Source organism: Enhydra lutris, unplaced genomic scaffold (genome assembly GCF_002288905.1).
Source record: "Enhydra lutris kenyoni isolate GAN:26980312 unplaced genomic scaffold, ASM228890v2 scaffoldscaffold1, whole genome shotgun sequence".
NCBI lineage: Eukaryota > Metazoa > Chordata > Mammalia > Carnivora > Mustelidae > Enhydra > Enhydra lutris.
In genome coordinates this window covers 19,422,690-19,440,188 of record NW_019154085.1, presented here as the reverse complement: position 1 = coordinate 19,440,188, position 17,499 = coordinate 19,422,690, and the positions used below count along the sequence as shown (strand labels likewise).

Here is a 17,499-nt window from a genome sequence, read left to right as displayed (position 1 = left end):
ATTTTACAGTTATACTCAGTATTCAAATAATACTGGTAAAAGGCTCAGTGGCTTCAGTGCCTTAACCTCCAACATAATTAGACAGGGCTGTTGGCTGATAATACAAAGAGACATAATGAAGCCTGTCTTAACAGCATCAGGACCTGAAGTCTCATTCCATTGATCCATCCATCTTCTAGAGTACAAGAAGCACCCACACTGGACTCTGCACCCAGTGGGGAGTCCACTTCCTTCCCCCTCCCCCTCCCTTGCTCGCTCTCGCTCTCTCTCTCTCTCTCTCTCGCTTTCAAATAAATAAATAAATAAATCTTTTTAAAAGTATAATATGAAAAACTACAAGGAAATAGCTAAAAATCTCCCTTATTATTTTCCCTCACAAAAATGTTGTCTACCACTTTTTCTTTCATTTTTGTTCTCTTTCTCAGGCCCACTCCTCTTCTCTCTCCCTTACCCGCTAGAAGTAAGTTCTGAGACTTTAACAGCATAGCCCTGGTGGTGCTCTAACAACTCCCCACCCCGCAGGAAAGCTGTGGGTGCTGTGGGCACACAGCAGTCTGGGGTTTGGGGGCCATTTTTAACCTCCCTCCAAGTCCTCCCATGTCAGCAAGGACAGGCAGAAGCAGAGGGCATCAGAACCAGAGAGTGGTAGCTGAGTGAGTGGGAGAAAGTGGTTTCTGTGTCTCTGAACATCCACATGGGTGACCTCACATGGGAGAGTTCTCATTTCCCAAAACAGAATCTTTGTTTTTTCATGGTCTTCATGTTGGCAGGGCTCTATTTATCCACCTACTTAACTAATACATCGTGATGAGGGATAAAGAAGTGTGATATGGCCCTTATTCTCGAGTTCATAACCTTGCTGAAGACAAGGAAAAGAAGAAATTCTATGAGAAAGGTGGAGCTAAGCTGGGTGGTGATGAAGGGAGGTAGATGCTCGGAGAAGGGACAGCCAAGGAAAAGCTGGTTTGGAGAGGATCTGTCCTAGAAGAGGGATGTAAGCTGCCTAGACTGGGTGAGATTTGATATGCTTCTGAGAAGAGAAGATGTTCCTGTATCAAGGAATGGCTCCCCTCCCTTGGTCCAGATCCTCACAGACATCTTGAATTTAGAAGGCAAAATGGAAACACATTTTCTCCCTAGTTGGCCCTCCCAGGCTGCTATGATTTAAAACAAACGTCCCCACTGTTTTCAACGTGAATTGTGTCTATACCTATTATTTCTCTCTTTAAACATGAAAAGGCTTAATCAAATAATGAGCAGGGACATTTCTGACTTGTCCTTTACACATCAACGTTCCCTCCCACGCTGCTTCAAAGACCTCCAAAGCACTTTAGAAGCTATAATATAATGAAAAATAAAAATTGAACACATGGAGAAGACAGCATTGGTAATAGAACTATGAGGAAAAAAAGCGAAATTCTACTGTTAGCCAAGTCAGGCCTAAATCATCTAATGGATCCGAAATGTGCGCACACGTGCATGTAAGCACACGTACCTGAGCCTTTATTACACTGATGCCAGCGGTGGCTTCGGCATCTGCAGTTCACCAGCATGGATGGGGCTAGAACGGGGTCTTGCCAATGAAACTCATGGTAATGTGTTCTTGGTGGGTATTTCCCTTACTGTAGGCGTGTTCCATTGCAGATTAACTCCTATGCATGCAGCAGTGACCACTTCGGCCTGCAGACCTGCTTTAGCTACGCCCACTTAGCACATGCAAGTGGACAGCAGGAGCTGCCTGTGCCGGGCTGGGGCATCTGCCACCAGCGGTGGGTGAACCTCAAGGACTCTATTTGCTCTAACTGCACAGCCCTTGCCTACATTATTCCTTTTCTTGGCACCTTGCTTCAAGATCACATGCAAATGGTTGTCATCATTTGATTGTGAAATCAAAATTACCAAACAGAAGATCTTTGCTAAGTTAGACCAAAACATCTCAATATATGATATTATTTGCGGATCGCACTTAGTCTCCATACAATAAGGAAAAGTGTAGACACTGTGGTGTCGACACTCAGAAACACATTCATATTTTATTTTTGATTGATGTACCAAGAAGTCCTATTAATATTATCATCTTTAGCATTTATTAATATGAATGATATGATTTTTTTACTACTGGTATTACTTTACAATTTATCACGTACTTTCGAGTTCATTATCGCGATTGATTTTCATCCCCACTCCTATTTCATAAATGGAGAAACAGAAGCCTGGGAAAGTTAAGTGATTTTCCCAGGATGACACAAGCAGTAATGGAAACTGCAGAAGTGCCTGTGGATGTGTGTAGGCATTGATCCCTGAATAAGTTCTCCACCAGTGATGCCTATTGAACAATATCATGGTGTTTATAAGTACTGGGAAGAAAAATAACCTCACAGGAAGCACTGTGAAAGCAAGGCATGGGACAGGCAGGGTAGGTGGTCACAGTTAGTGTCACTTGCTAGTGCCTACTCCTCTACCAACCAATGGTACAGGTCCTGAAATTACCACTCACCCCCCACCCGACCCCATCCAAGTCCCTGATGGTCTAACATTGAAAGCTGGCTAGATAACTGAGAAGTCCGAGTATAGGCCTCTGACCCAAGCAAGGCCTTAGGTGGAAAGCCTATTACATGTTAATATAAATAACATATTTTTATGGATAATAACTGTATTTTCCAAAGCAAAAATAATTAACAAAAAGATTGGAATTGCTTTACATTTGTACAAGTCTCCTTTATTTCCTATAGCCTCTGGGAAAACTCCACTTTATACCTGTACAAGAATAAGAGTGTAAAGGGTCACTAACTCCTTGGTATTGTTATGAAAACTGTTTTTGACCTTATGAACCCCTTGAAAGTGTCTCAGGGACCTCAGGAGTCCCCATACTACACTGTGAAGTTCATGAGACCGAGAGGCTCTGTTGTCTGGTTTGGGTGCTCTCCAACATCTCAGAAGTCTGCGGATGGAGACCATTGGTATTTTGAAGGTTTCGACATTACTCCTTCCACTAACTCAAACCTCCCTTATCAAGTGAGCAAGAGTATCTAATGGTGATGAGGAAGAAAGATCTTTGGACGTTGAAGGGGGCAGAGACAAAAAAGAACTAGCAGTACTCTGAGCAGCACCAGCAGGAGGAAGGATTTGGACTCTTGGGGAGCTGTGAGGAAAAGGAGGAAGGCCTTACCTATCTGCTTTCTTTCAGGTCAAAGCCAAGTATTGAGGGTCTACCATGTGCCAACCCTCTGTTCTAGGCCCAGAGGCAGAAAGGAGTCAGAAAGTATTCCCAGCCTCCAGGAGCCTACAAATTTCCAGTCAAGTATCAATTTTACTCAAGATAGACCCCAAAATAACAACAATAATGACCACAGAGTCTCAAATTTGAACTATGCTTTATGCTTTTTAAAGCACCGTCACAGATTATTTCACTTGATGCCCTCTTCCGTAAGACTCCTTATTGTTTAAATTCTGATTTTTAATGAAAGTTAAAAAACAAAACCAACCACCAGTCCCAGAGCAGAATACATTACTTAGTTTAATTACCTTTGAGGAGCCAACTAAGCAGAGTAGGAGACAAAATAAAAGCACGGGGATAGAATTTCGCTCATCCTCTTGCTCAACTAAAAGAGTAAAGACTCTTTTCATTTTGGTGGCAACAACAGCTTTAGTGAATTAGAACAACCCGAACCTACCAGAAAGAATGAGAGTAAACCATTCAGCTAACCCCAATGGCCAGGGGGAGGAGGAGCAGGGAGCTGGCAAATCCCCTTACTCACCGAAATGGGCCCCTTTTGTGTGATTTCCTGCGGAGGCAGCAGTCAGGGCTGCTATATATACAGCGGCACTCCCCCTCGGCCCTCACAGCACCCAGCCAACGCCTCTTGCTCACTCGCTCCAAAATGGGAAAGGTAAGGGCCGGGTAGCTGAGGCACAGGGTTGGCCCCGGCTCAGCCTCTTCAGCGGGGGCAAATCGCCTCATGCTCCCACATCTTCCATTTTGCAGATCACCTTCTACGAGGACCGCGGCTTCCAGGGCCGCTGCTACGAGTGCAGCAGCGACTGCCCCAACCTGCAGCCCTACTTCAGCCGCTGCAACTCCATCCGCGTGGACAGCGGCTGCTGGATGCTCTATGAGCGCCCCAACTACCAGGGCCACCAGTACTTCCTGCGACGCGGGGACTACCCGGACTACCAGCAGTGGCTGGGCCTCAGCGACTCCATCCGCTCCTGCCGCCTCATCCCCCAGGTGAGTGTGGCTCTGTCCTCGTCTCTGGTCTCTTTGGAAGTGAAAACCATGAACAAATACCATTTTTCAACCAAATCATTCCAGCTGGAGAGCAGAAAGCGAGAGTGAGCCCACTGCCTGCACTCCAAAGGAGGAGGTCTCAGACGGGAAGCCATTCTTCATGAACTCTGCAGCTTGTATTTTCACCTTCCCAGATTTTTGTATTTTAAATGTAATAAAAAAAATTAAAAAGCCAAAGACTAATTGAGAGAAAACAGCACATTGGGAAAACAGAAGTTGTTATGTGTTTAAGATACAGCTCCCCAAAGTCGTCATTCTGAGTGGTATCCACTCAGAAATAATATATCAAAACTTCTAGATACAATCTGGGTCTGCTTAATTGATAAAAACACACTCGCTTGCTTTGGCTCACTTTTCTTTTTAATGATCTTCTTGGAGAAGATAGGCACTGTCTTCTGGTTTTTACTCTAATTTCATGGTCAGTATTTATTAGCTTGCTCAGTGGTATAAACTAGAGGGAAGGCCAACTCCAAACTGAAAGTTGGGGATTGAGTATTTCCTAGAGAGTAATTTGCACAGTTGTCAGAAGAACGTGCTGGAGTGTGGAAGGCATGGGGTATACTATCCTCCAAACAGAGCTCAATGGAGATGATTTTTGCTGCTGAGGGAAATGAAGATGGCGAGGGAAGAGACCAGAAAGGAAACTCAAGGGTCAGATGGGTTGAAATGTGAAGTGACACTGAGGTGATCAAAACAGAGACAAAGAAAATGTGTAATCTTCTTTTCTACAAAAGCTTAGCAATCTTATGTTCCATGGTGTACACAAAACCAAAAATATTAGAGAAAATAGCTAAATGTTGATTCTTTTTCACCAGAGTACTAGATCAAGACTTTGCTTTCCAATGCCTTACAATTTTCTTCTTTGAGAAGGACCTTCTGTAATAATAAGCCCTAATGTGATCAATTTTATCTGAGACAAACCTTAGCTGCCAAGGACAGAACCAGGTGAATAGCACTGAAGGGCTGCTGAGGTCTGTCCCTAGTATGGCCCAGAAATCCTTAGATGCCTGGTGAGGAGGCGGGGGGCGGTGGTGATGGGAGCAGGAAGGCTCTTTAACACTGTAACGTGATTGTTCTGGAAGCAAACCCAGACTGCAGGAAATTCTGGGCTGGTGGGACCAGGGAGGTGTAGGAGATAAAACTTTAATTTCTCTCCATCTGTCTTCATTTTACCTTTGCTTTTCTGTCTGCCTCCTCAGCACTCTGGCACATTCAGAATGAGGATCTATGAGCAAGATGACTTCAGAGGACAAATGTCAGAGACCACAGATGATTGTCTCTCTCTTCAGGACCGCTTCCATCTCAATGAAATCCACTCCCTCAACGTGCTGGATGGCTGCTGGGTCCTTTATGAGATGCCCAGCTACAGGGGACGGCAGTACCTTCTGAGGCCTGGGGAGTATAGGAGATACCTTGACTGGGGGGCCATGAATGCCAAAGTTGGCTCTTTCAGACGAGTAATGGATCTTTACTAAAGTATTTATGTTCTCCACTTTTCTCCTTTAGAGTCCAATAAAATATTTAGCTTGTGTTTCTGGCACTATGGAGTCCTGCTTTTCTTTAAATCTATTAAAACTTTGTAAACAATAATGGCATTTAGCCAAATATAATGACAGAAGTTTTCATGACTGGAAATGATGTCTTGTAAGGGGGATAAAGTAAAGGATATCATTGCTAGCATTCTTTTAAAGACTAAACCATGTAGGCTCAGGGTTCAATTCAACTGGGCTAAAGACATTTATGGTTAGTCTTAAAAGGATAAATTTGCAGCTATAATGTTAAACTAGGACTTACTGTAACACTCCAAGTTATCCTTGTAGTTTATCTCCATCGTCTTTTCTATATAGTCTAAATCTTAGCTAATGAGGAAAGTCATCTCAGCATCTACATACTTCCTTTAGGTTCAAAAACAAATGAACGGACTTGTCACCCTCCCCTCTTGCGTTCTTTATCCTTCTAACAGCAGGCAATTCCATGTCAATACCTCATTCCTCCAGGAGACTTCCAGTGCAAATAGAATTCACTGTCTTCTTTTATAGAAGAATTTCAGGATTTCTACCAAAAACCACATACACATAGGGAATTCAGCCTCCTATCACTTTAATAGGAAGTAAAGAATTATGACCATACCTGGAAAGTAATACTAAATGGAAAACAAGGAATTGACATTTACTGGAGAAGTTTGTTTGACTGTATATATGTTTCCTTTGGGGATATTTATCTTCCAGGAATGAAGTTCGAGCCCAAGTCCCATGTTCTAAGGCACTTTGTCGGTTGTAGGTTAGAGCCAGATTTGAATCCAGGAGCTAAGACAGAGAGGAAACAAGATCAGTTCCATGACTAACAGAGTCCATGAGACAAATAAAGGAATTATCCAAGACTAGCCTAACTATTCCCAGTACTGAAACCTCAAAGAAAGTTTCCTAGTAAAGAGAACACTGAGCAAACAGCATCCCTAGTAGCACCCTGCAGTAATTAAATATGGGTTTTTTTGTCTGTTTCTTACAAAGTTCCACAACGAAGATGACAGTTTCAGGTCAAAATCTATCTAACGTAGCCCATTCTTTGAGATTTTAATGAAATGGCTGAAATGTCTTCTCACATGGAGGGGGAGCCTTGTGTACTCACATTCTCTGACACATACGTATTCAATATCTCTTGTGATTCTGGAAAGGGAATGAGTTATGTATGCTTTCCCCAGTCACCCTACACTCTGAAGTCCTGCATTGGATGGGTCATCTTGTCTTCTCCCATGTGACCCACATCATGCAGGATAAATTTGGGGGGTGGGGGGGAGATATAGCTCCTTTTCCTTGGGCTCCTGAACCATCTCTCACATAAAACATTCCTGTGGGCAGCCAACATCATTACAGAGAATGTGAGGGGAGTTTAGATCACAGAAGTACAACAATATCAAATTTAATATCATGTGGCCATGCTCTAAACAATCTGCAAGTTCCAACCTGCTGCTGGGTGGCCTGGTTTCTTTCTCATTCTTGCTTGTCTCTCCCTTGTTCTTAGCTGTTCCCACATGGCTGTTCATTTTTTATAGTCTCTTTCCTTCCCATGCTTTCCAGGGCTCCATATCGACCATCCATGTGGCTTGTGAACAGAACACGCATCTAATTTGTTGCTTAACCTGAATCATTTTTGAGAGCAAAAGAGTGTGCTATTAGGGATTATACCAGGGCAAGAGGCATGAATCAGGAGTGTTCAGGGCAAACTGGTTGCACATGGTTAGGCTATTTAGAAAAGTTCTTTCCCTGGGAAAAAAGTCAGATTCTTGAATTATTTGCTATTGATTTTTCCTAAATCCCAGTTCTTCAACCCTTAAACTCCCAGCACTAGTGTTGGCTCCCTGGAGACATTAGCCAGAGTTCTCTGTTTGCCAGTCATAACATAGCAGACATAAATTGGAAAGCCAAAAGCTTCCTGCAGTGCTGAATGTTACTTTATTTGCTTGGTAGGCATAAAAATCACAGACTTCGGACCTGGAAATGATCCTGAAACATTTGAAGCCAAAATACATAAAATTAGAGATCCTGGATGTCACTGATCAAGTTTTTCTTCTTGAAAATTGTGTTTCCATCCCGTCCCAGGGGAACAGGCGAAGAGAATGGTATCCTCCCTCTAATCCCAGCATTAAAGACAATCAACAGAGGGAGGTGGGGGATGGGCAGAGGGGGATACAACCAAACTAGTTCCTTACCTATGCCTCCTCCTTCTCACCTTCTGCTCTAAAAAGTACCCACTGGAACCTCAAAGAGGGGAAAGGTTTGAGAGGAAAGCAGTCTCCAAGAGAAGAATGGGAGAAGGGATATCCCACAGGATCCCACTAACCTTTTTCCCCATGAAGATAAAAAACAATTCAAGATAACCCCAGTGTCAGCCTGTATACCCTATACACACCACTATTTCCTATATATCCTAGTTTATAGTAAGTCCACATGTTGAATCTTTTTTTTCAATATGGAATGTTTCAAGAATTTGCATGTCATCCTTGTGAAGGGCCATGTTAATCTTCTCTGTAGCACTCTCATTTTAGTATGCATGTTGCCAAAGTGAGCGTCAGATTCTAAATCTTTTTCTTCCTTTTTCCCTCTTTTCTCCTTTTGAACGTATTGTGTCTTCTGGCCAATCTCATCTTATGTAAGAACCACTAAGCAAAGAAACTGAAGTCATCCCATGAAGAAGTGCCACAAACTGCTATATTAAGTTATACCCTCCAAGGTTATCCCTCATTATGGCTTCCCTCCCCAGTTATCCCACCTTGCTGCCACAGGGTTAGGTCTGGATGATGCCACTGTCTTATTCCCTCCCCTCTAGACCTTAGGGGTTCAAATTTTCTTGTGGGGTTGTTAAAATAAAAATGACCATCACATCCACCTGTCGTTTGAGTGAGAAGACATGTACTGCTTTTCACACCAAAACCAATTTGATCCAAATGGAAAGCCATAGGAGTTAAACAGAGGTGGGTCATTGGTTGCCCCTTATCTGCTTGTCGTCTGTTGAATAGTCATCAAAGACAAGCTGAGAAAGACAACTCAAGGCTGGTGCTGTGACCGTGATCCTTGGTGTCTCACTCAGCCTCGTTTGGCATAGTTTCGTCCAGGTAGCTGCCAATCAAATGACCGCATCTCATTTAACCAAGCTTGTGTGTGATACAAAGGCTACATTAGTTACTAGGAAGCAGGAAGGTGGGTGTTATGACCAACAGCTGGATGGATCTCAGATACTAACAATACTCTAGAATTGGCCACTGCTGTTGTGGTATTAATTTGACATCTCAGGAAACACAAAAATTAGGCACAATTACCAAGGAACCAAAGGTTTAGGGGACAACACAACATTCCTGTTTTCTCTCTTTTGCTTACTCATCTCCCCGTTACAAAGGCCCATTAAATAGATCAAATGCAGAGTGCTTGTGTCATCCTACACATTGAAATTTGCAAATACTGAACTTTGATGTGAGTGTGTATGCCTGATGTGCTGAGCATTCAAAACAGGTCCCATGGGCTATTATAACAATGGATTTCAGACCAGGGAATAACATTCATAAACTCCAGGCATTTACTGAGTAGCCTTTGTGTGCCAGTTCATTCTGCCACTTAGTGAGAATACAAAAATAAAGATGGAATAATCCCGGCCCAGAAAGGGGGTGCCTTCATTTATTTCAAGAAACTGATGTCTAAACAAAATAATTAGATAAGTAATAATTACCATTATAGTGGCATAAGCAAGATGCTTGATAGAATCAAGTTGTCAGTATTAAATTCAGCCTGGAAGAGTAGGAAAGGTTCAAGAAAATCTTTACAGAGGAATTGATACCTGAGATGAAACTTCAAAAAAAAAAAAGGGTAAAATCTCTCTGGGTGAAAAATGCAGAACTGATATCTCAGTGAGAAGGATCGGTATATTTAAAAACAAGAGAAGGATATCATAAACTTCCAGCTATAAGATGAATAGGATCTGGGCATCTAATGTACAGCATAGTGGTTATGGTTAGTAATACTGTATTATATACTTGAAATTTGCTAAAAGAGTAGATCTTAAATGTTTACACACATGCACACACACAAATATTAATTATGGGAGGTAATGCAGATATTAGCTTACACTATGGTGCTAATCACCTTGTAATATATAAATGTATCAAATCTATATGTTGTATACCTTAAACTCACACTTATAATATTTCAATTATATCTCAGCAAAACAGGGGTGGGGGTGAATGAGAAATGTGAAAATAACATTGTGCATTGGGAAACAAGTTATCCAGTGTGACCCACCAGGAAGTCTGGAGACAAAGGATTTCAGGTCAACGGTGCCATGCTAAGGAACCAGTACGCAATGCTAGAGACAATACGAGCCAGTGAAGCGTTTCAAGCAGGTGAGCGGCTGCCTTAGTTCAGGCTCTACAAAAACACCAGGGACTGAATGATTTCAACATACATTTCTTTCCCACAGTTCTGGAGGTTGGGAAGTCGGAGATCAGGGTCCTAGTAGATCCAGAGAGAGGAAGCAATCTCTTCCCCAACTTTCCAGCGTCTAAGAACACTAATCCTATCACGATGTCTCCACCCTCGAGACCTAGTTATCTCTCAAGGCCCCATCTCCAGACATCACCACAGTGGGGATGAGGGTTCCAACATATGCATTGGAGGAGACACAAACATTCAGGCAAGAGCAGTGACATGACTTGAGGTGTTCTGATTCTGATCACCCTGGCATGCTGGCAGATACGCAGTTTTGAAGAAGGCAAGACTGGACAGAGTTGGGAGACTGTGGACAGTCCAGCTGAGATATGATGAGAGTCCAAGAAAGGCAGCTGCAGGGCCAGGTGATGGGGAGGGGAGATTGAAGAGGTAGGTAAAGGAAGGGAAGACAGGAGCTCCAGGAGAGAGCGAGAGAAAGATCCGGAAAACAAAAAACAAAACAAAACAAAACAAACAAACAAAAAAAAGAACCCAAGAATGAAGTTTAGCATTCAGCATTTTCTGAGATCTTCACCTCGTTTCCTATCTAATCATCACTATCATTTAAGTACTGTTATTTCTGCTTTGATTCTGTCATTATGTGCATATAAAACTTTGTAGAACAAAACAGAGAGTCTTCTGCCTACATGTTTAAGGAAAATAATGTATACGCACTAATAAAACATTGGCTGGGGATGGCTACACCACGTTTTTCTTACTAAAAGGAAAAAAAAAAAAGAATAAACCAGAACAGTGTTTTTTAAAGTTTGATCCAAGAATGATCTGGTGCTGTTTGGAAATAAAGATTACTGGAGCCTTTTCCACATCTAAAGATACAAAATCCTGGGAGAGGATAGGACCAATTTGCAGTTTTAACAAGCACAGGTGATTCCTTCTGCACACTAGAGTTTGAAAGCCACTAGATAATGTCTAAAGTACCCTCCACATCTACTTTTTTTTTTAAACTAAAAAATGGCTTTATAGCAGAGAAATTTTTCAGGCATCTTTGAGAGGATTGACTGTGTTTGGAGATAAATGGGCTGAAGTCAGCCTTAGTAATGTCGCACTGTTACTAACACGGAACATTTACTTAATGCTTACTTGTGCCAAGTATGTGCCAAACACATTATATACATAATCCCACTGACTCATGTCAATGTCCTTCAGCCGAAGACCACCCAGACACGTGGCACAGAACAAGCTGGTTTATTACTTGTTCAGGGAACGCATGGGGTGTCTCAGCAAAGGGTATTAGCAAAGGATATTATTATAGGATTCGCACTTTGGTTGGGTGACTTGGGAAAGAGTCTAAAAAAACTCACTCTAAACCGGATGTTGTCAGAACATGGGGGTAATTTCATGATTGACTATCTCAATAAGTCTTCTCATGGTGGGGAGCGGGGGGGGGGGGATCCTAGAAGGATAAAGCTGCAATTGATAAAAAAGGAGCAGTTAATCATAAGGACGGAGAGAGGGGGTGTTTGGTATTGTGTGGATGCTGCAATGACTTTGTTTTTGCTTGTGCTCAGACAAAATTATGAATTGGCTTTGCTTTGTCTCATTGCATCAGAGTCTCAGAGTAACCTTTCCTGAAGCTGGTATTCTGGGAAACTCTTTATGCCTAACAGAGGAATAACATGGCTTAGCTCTGAAAGCCAGGCCAGCTTCTGAATGCAAATACTTCTCTCTCTCTCTTTTTTCCCCCTTCTTTCTTTTTCAACTTTCTATATCCCATGATACAAGTACTATGAAATAACTCAGACTCTGAGAGGCTATGTAGTTTGCCATGTTCATGTGGCTACTAAGTGGACATTCTGAGTTTATGAAGCTTTACCACCTCTCTCCAACCCTGGAAAGGGGAAGCACTCCAAAAAGCAATAACCTTCTCAGTTTGGGACCCACTGATCATAGAAACCTTCCCCTTGGTTCTTATCACAAGCTGACTTCCAGGAGCTGATTTCTAGTACCTGAAGTAGACCCAGCCAAGGAGGAGTTAGTAGCTATGCATCAGGTCACCACAGTCAAAACTAGCAAAACATCAGAATCCAGATCTGTGTCCTGCACTAGACTGGCAAATCATATAAAGAAAAAAGAATTGGGGCGCCTGGGTGGCTCAGTGGGTTAAAGCCTCTGCTTTCAGCTCGGGTCATGATCCCAGGGTCCTGGGATGGAGCCCCACATTGGGCTCTCTGCTCAGCGGGGAGCCTGCTTCCCCCTCTCTCTCTGCCTGCCTCTCTGCCTACTTGTGATCTCTCTCTCTCTGTTAAATAAATAAATAAATAATAAAATCTTAAAAAAAAAAAAAAAGAAAGAAAAAAATAATTAAGTTACAGTGACCTCTACCATCAAGGAAAATTGGTCAGTGTTTGTGAAATTCTACATCACAGACAGCCTCTGGAATTGCGGAGCACATCCATAAAGGCATAGATTTTTTTCCCCCAGAAAATACATGGGGCATAATGGAGTCATATCCGTAGAGACATGAATTTCAGGTCAAAAGTTCAGATTGATGTGCTGATAAATTTAGAAAACACTAAGAATGCAAATAAAAGCAAGTCAGGGACTAAACTAGGACATATCCAGAACAGCGTTGGAATATACCAGAGAATGAAGGCAAACTCTACAGGCATTTCCACTGAATGCAGCACGTTAAAGGGATCCATAAAATCCCCTTACTCGCCCCCGGGGGCCTCTTTTGTGTTGTTCTGCCAACTCAGCAGCAGCTCTGCTATATAGACCCACAGCGCTCCCGGCCCATCGCACTGAACTCGCACATCCGTGTCAACCAGCCATGGGGAAGGTGAGCAGGATGCAAGTTAAATAAAAGGGAAAAATCCCAGATCCTTTGGGAGCCACTGATTTAATTGGGACTCACTCTTCCTTTGCAGATCACCTTCTACGAGGACCGCGGCTTCCAGGGCCGCTGCTACGAGTGCAGCAGCGACTGCCCCAACCTGCAGCCCTACTTCAGCCGCTGCAACTCCATCCGCGTGGACAGCGGCTGCTGGATGCTCTATGAGCGCCCCAACTACCAGGGCCACCAGTACTTCCTGCGGCGCGGGGACTACCCGGACTACCAGCAGTGGCTGGGCTTCAGCGACTCCATCCGCTCCTGCCGCCTCATCCCCCAGGTGAGCCTCACCTGTTCTCCATCCCGCTGCCTGCCGGTCCTCACTGTATTACTGACCAGTGAAGGGGAGGGAGGTTTTGCCATTAAAAGCACTTAAGGGGTAACGTGGGCTTTAGCTACTGCCTAAGCCGAGATAGAGAAATGCACAAAAACGGCGGAGCATACAAGAAGAATTCACTGATGGGAAGGGTCTGCTTTATTGTTAATTTTTGCTCCCATTATGTCCATTACAAAGTTGTCTGTAACAAATGTACTCTCACAGCGGGATACAGAACAAAACTTACCCGTGGGAAGCTGGGTGGACATAAGGAGGCTGTATTGCGAACAGATTCATTTTAAAAACTTCAGATTGTAAAATTGCAACTTTAATTAACAGTACAGAATTGGTGATGAATGACTTAGATGGGTTCCACTACAGACTAGTAAAAAATGGAAACTCTATTGTTAATAGAGGCTATTCAAAGTTTGTGTCTAACTTTGGAAGTGGTCGTTGCCCTTAATTTGGAAAAGCAGTTGAATTCTGGTTCCAAGTGACTATTTAAACTAATTTTCACGGAACTATGTGATTTTAAAAGTCCAACTTTAGTTATAGATTTGTGAGATAACGTTCCTATTATTCTAAAAAAAATGTAATACTCATTTTAAAAGAATATTAGTCAAAATACTTTCCATTTTTGCCCAAAATATATGTTTGACTTATCAGCTAGGAATCAATGGACATTAGGGAATGAGGAGTCAAGATAGTTGAATTCTTGATGGACTCTAACCCAGACTTTGAACCTCTTACAATGTAGATGTCCTATATGAAATACAAAATGAGAATGCAAACGTGTATTCAATGCCAGTGGAACACCGCTCCATACACAACATACCCAGCAATGTCAGAGTCTCAGGTTTTCACCTGGGCGATCCCGTGCCCCAACCTACCAAGTTCACTTGTTTGTTTGCTTCTTCTGCTCCTTCTCTTGGTGGCCCGAGCAGGCAAGCTCCCACAGGCTGCGGCTGTATGAGAGAGAGGACCACAAAGGCCTCATGACGGAGTTGAGCGAGGACTGCTCCTGCATCCAGGACCGCTTCCACCTGAGTGAGGTCCGCTCCCTCCACGTGCTGGAGGGCTGCTGGGTCCTCTACGAGCTTCCCAACTACCAGGGGCGGCAGTACCTGCTGAGGCCCCAAGAGTACAGGCGCTACCACGACTGGGGGGCCATGGATGCTAAGGCAGGCTCTTTGCGGAGGGCGGTGGATTTATACTGAAATAGGTTCGCACTACCATTTTCTCAATTTGGAACCTAATAAAGTATTTAGTCTGTATTGTTGGCAATTGCTGACTTCTGTTTTTCTTTCACTGTGTGCCAATTAATTCACCTGTAAATGCTCCCTGCTAAAGGCTGAGGAGTGACTAAGTGGGGAAGGGTCAGTTCTAGAAGCTCTGCAAGGTAGAATGAGTCTGAAACAGGCTCAGAAGGAGGGGCAGAAAGAGGAGTTAGCCTGTGTAAGAAAGAAAGGGAGGTCAACATAGCAAAATGGGAGAGGGTGACTGGTGAGGAAGGAGGCGTTCCGTGGAGGGCCCTGAGGAACAGCATTCTAGGAGTTTCCTTCTCACCCAGCAGGTGACTGGAAGCCATAGAGGGTCACAGACAAGCAGTGAAGAGAACCCCACCTGGCAAAAAGCCTGATGAGACTACATAAGGAATTGCAGTATTGTTTACTTTGGAACACAGGATGACGTAACTAAGGCCAGGCTGCCATTGGACATTGCCGTACTTTGGGATCCGTTAAAGATCTCCCCTCCTATTCTAAAATACCTCCTTACCTGAGTGCACCAGTGTATATTCCCTGGGCCAAGCCCTCCATGAAGTGCAGATAATACAAATAAATCAATGAGATATATGTTACTATTTTAAATACATTTTGATTTTTTTAAAGATTTTATTTATGTATGTATTTGTTTGAGAGAGAGAGCACGCAGGAGAGAGAGTGATCAGAGGGGAGCAGCAGGGGAAGAGGAGAAGCAGACTCCACACTGAGCAGGGAGTCCGACATGGGGCTCCATCCCAGGACCCTGGGATCATGACCTGAGCTGAAGACAGATGCTTAACCCACTGAGCCACCCAGGTGCCCTTAAGTAGACTTCAGTTAAAGCAAAATCTGCTTGCTCACAAGCAAAGTCCTGCAAGTTAAAAAAAAAAAAAATTTAAAAATCTTTCCATCATTAGAGAATTTATTTTTAAAATTTTTCCTCCAAAATAAAAGCCTCCTATAATCCTACTACTTTACAAATTCTATAAAGAAGTGGAGAGGGTCCTTCTGATCCCATTCTTCATTGTTAACCCTTCTTTACACTTGGTGGGCACCATTCTTGAATTTTCTCCTTCTATATATCTCGCGAAACATTCTTTTTATTTATTTACTTACTTATTTGCATGTAGAATCATACTGTACATATTGGTCTGCAACTTGCTTTTAACATACAAAATGATACAGACATAGATCTAGGTCAGCACCTTCTTCTGTTTAATGGACTGCATTGTGTTCCATTATTTGAAGGTTCCCTAGATTATGTTAGCATTTACCCATTGGTGATTGGGCTTGTCCAATGCTCCTTTTACAAACAAGGCTGCAAAGAATATCATTGTCTGTATACCTTTATCTACACAAGCCATAAATTTTAGAGGATAGAGACCTAGAAGTGAGACTGCCCAATGATAACACAAGAGATTTTTAATTGTAATAGACTCTGCTCAATTGTTAGCCACCAAAGATCCTAATTTCTTTGAGTTAGTATCTTTACCATTTACCAGGCACCTACAATGAGCCTGTCATGTGTAGAATTGAGGATGAAAAAAACAACCAAAACAAATAAAAGGCATTGTCCCCACCACCACGGAGCCCTACACAGAGATAATATGAAATGCATACACTAAACAGTAAGCATGTAGTCACTTTTTAAAGTCAAGTACTTTCTCAAGTACAAAATAATACATACGTAAACACTTCCATCAAGTACTTTCATTTAGTACTTTAAAGTCATCCCAAGACAAATTTCTGGGGGAAACAAATGGAGTAATATTTATTTACATATTTCTTATGATACCAAATGATTTAAATCATGATATCAAATCATATGGTTCTCAGTATTTTGGATTTCTCAGACCAGTTTTCTTTAAACAGAGACCAACATAGGATTGCCTATTTTTATTTCACCAAGCAAGGACTTTTAAGATTAAAAAGAAAACAAAACTGTAAAACTAAGCACCATCTAGTCATACATCATTTTGTAAAAGAAGAGACATTTACAAAAGGATATTTTAACACCAAATACACAAGTTCCTAATAAAGTATGACTCAGACCAAGGAAGAACGCTTGGGAATTTGCTCTGATGTACAGTGTTTTCTTTTGGCAAAAACTGAGCAGAGTTTGAAGACGCTTATTTGAGGTTGCAGCTCAATGCCTTCAGGGACCAGAGAGATAATGTAAATGAGCAAACAACTTCTTTAAAGACCACAAGGAGTGATGAAAAGTATGGTGAGCTGCGGAAAGTGCAAACCAACCCACAGCATCCTGGAGAACATCTAAACATTGTGCCGGTCAAATAAAATACATCTTGGTTCCATAGCCCTCGGGGCTGCCAGTTCTTATTTCCACGCTCGTGTCAAAGCTGGGGAGAGTCACCATCAAGGACAGCACGGGAGTTTCCAGTGCACCCTCTCCCCCCATGAAATGACTTGCTCTCATGTTAAGCCCATAGAACCCAGCCATGGAGTCTGGCAACATGAGATGACGAAACAATGCACGTAGCAATGACTATGGTGAAATTTTCTCTCCATCCTAGTGGAAATGAGACTTAGAGTCATAAAATATTTTGAGTTCTAGAAGATAAGGAAAATGGTATTTCTTATATACTTCATTTTGGAGACTGACATTTATAGCAGCTACAGAAATCTTTGACTCTGTAGGCAGCAAAACTCTAACCTGAATTCCTGTTTTTTGTCTTCACTTTTGTTTGAAAGCATCTGAATATTTAGGAGTGACCGGTTCCTTGCTGGACTAGAGCTCAGGATGAGGGTACCTCACACTTACCTCTTATTCTCCTTCCAAAGACTGT

General features: G+C 42.6%; 2 protein-coding genes across 4 annotated transcripts; both read left to right on the top strand.

The window, feature by feature from the left end:
* Positions 1 to 3,862: 3,862 nt before the first annotated feature.
* On the top strand, positions 3,863 to 5,828 carry LOC111148152 (gamma-crystallin B). Of its 2 annotated transcripts, none has more exons than XM_022504698.1 (3): positions 3,863 to 3,890; positions 3,986 to 4,228; positions 5,488 to 5,828. In XM_022504698.1, the coding sequence occupies exons 1-3, from the start codon at positions 3,882 to 3,884 to the stop codon at positions 5,761 to 5,763; spliced, it is 528 nt and encodes a 175-aa protein (XP_022360406.1). In that variant the 5' UTR covers positions 3,863 to 3,881; the 3' UTR covers positions 5,764 to 5,828. The 2 variants fall into 2 exon arrangements, with proteins under 2 accessions (XP_022360406.1, XP_022360338.1); XM_022504630.1 differs by having other exon boundaries at positions 3,882 to 3,890; positions 3,986 to 4,234.
* Positions 5,829 to 12,975: 7,147 nt separating this feature from the next.
* On the top strand, positions 12,976 to 14,714 carry LOC111148281 (gamma-crystallin C). 2 transcript variants are annotated; one of them, XM_022504863.1, is made up of 3 exons: positions 12,976 to 13,063; positions 13,152 to 13,394; positions 14,375 to 14,714. In XM_022504863.1, the coding sequence occupies exons 1-3, from the start codon at positions 13,055 to 13,057 to the stop codon at positions 14,645 to 14,647; spliced, it is 525 nt and encodes a 174-aa protein (XP_022360571.1). In that variant the 5' UTR covers positions 12,976 to 13,054; the 3' UTR covers positions 14,648 to 14,714. The 2 variants fall into 2 exon arrangements, with proteins under 2 accessions (XP_022360571.1, XP_022360510.1); XM_022504802.1 differs by having other exon boundaries at positions 13,055 to 13,063; positions 14,372 to 14,714.
* Positions 14,715 to 17,499: the final 2,785 nt, after the last annotated feature.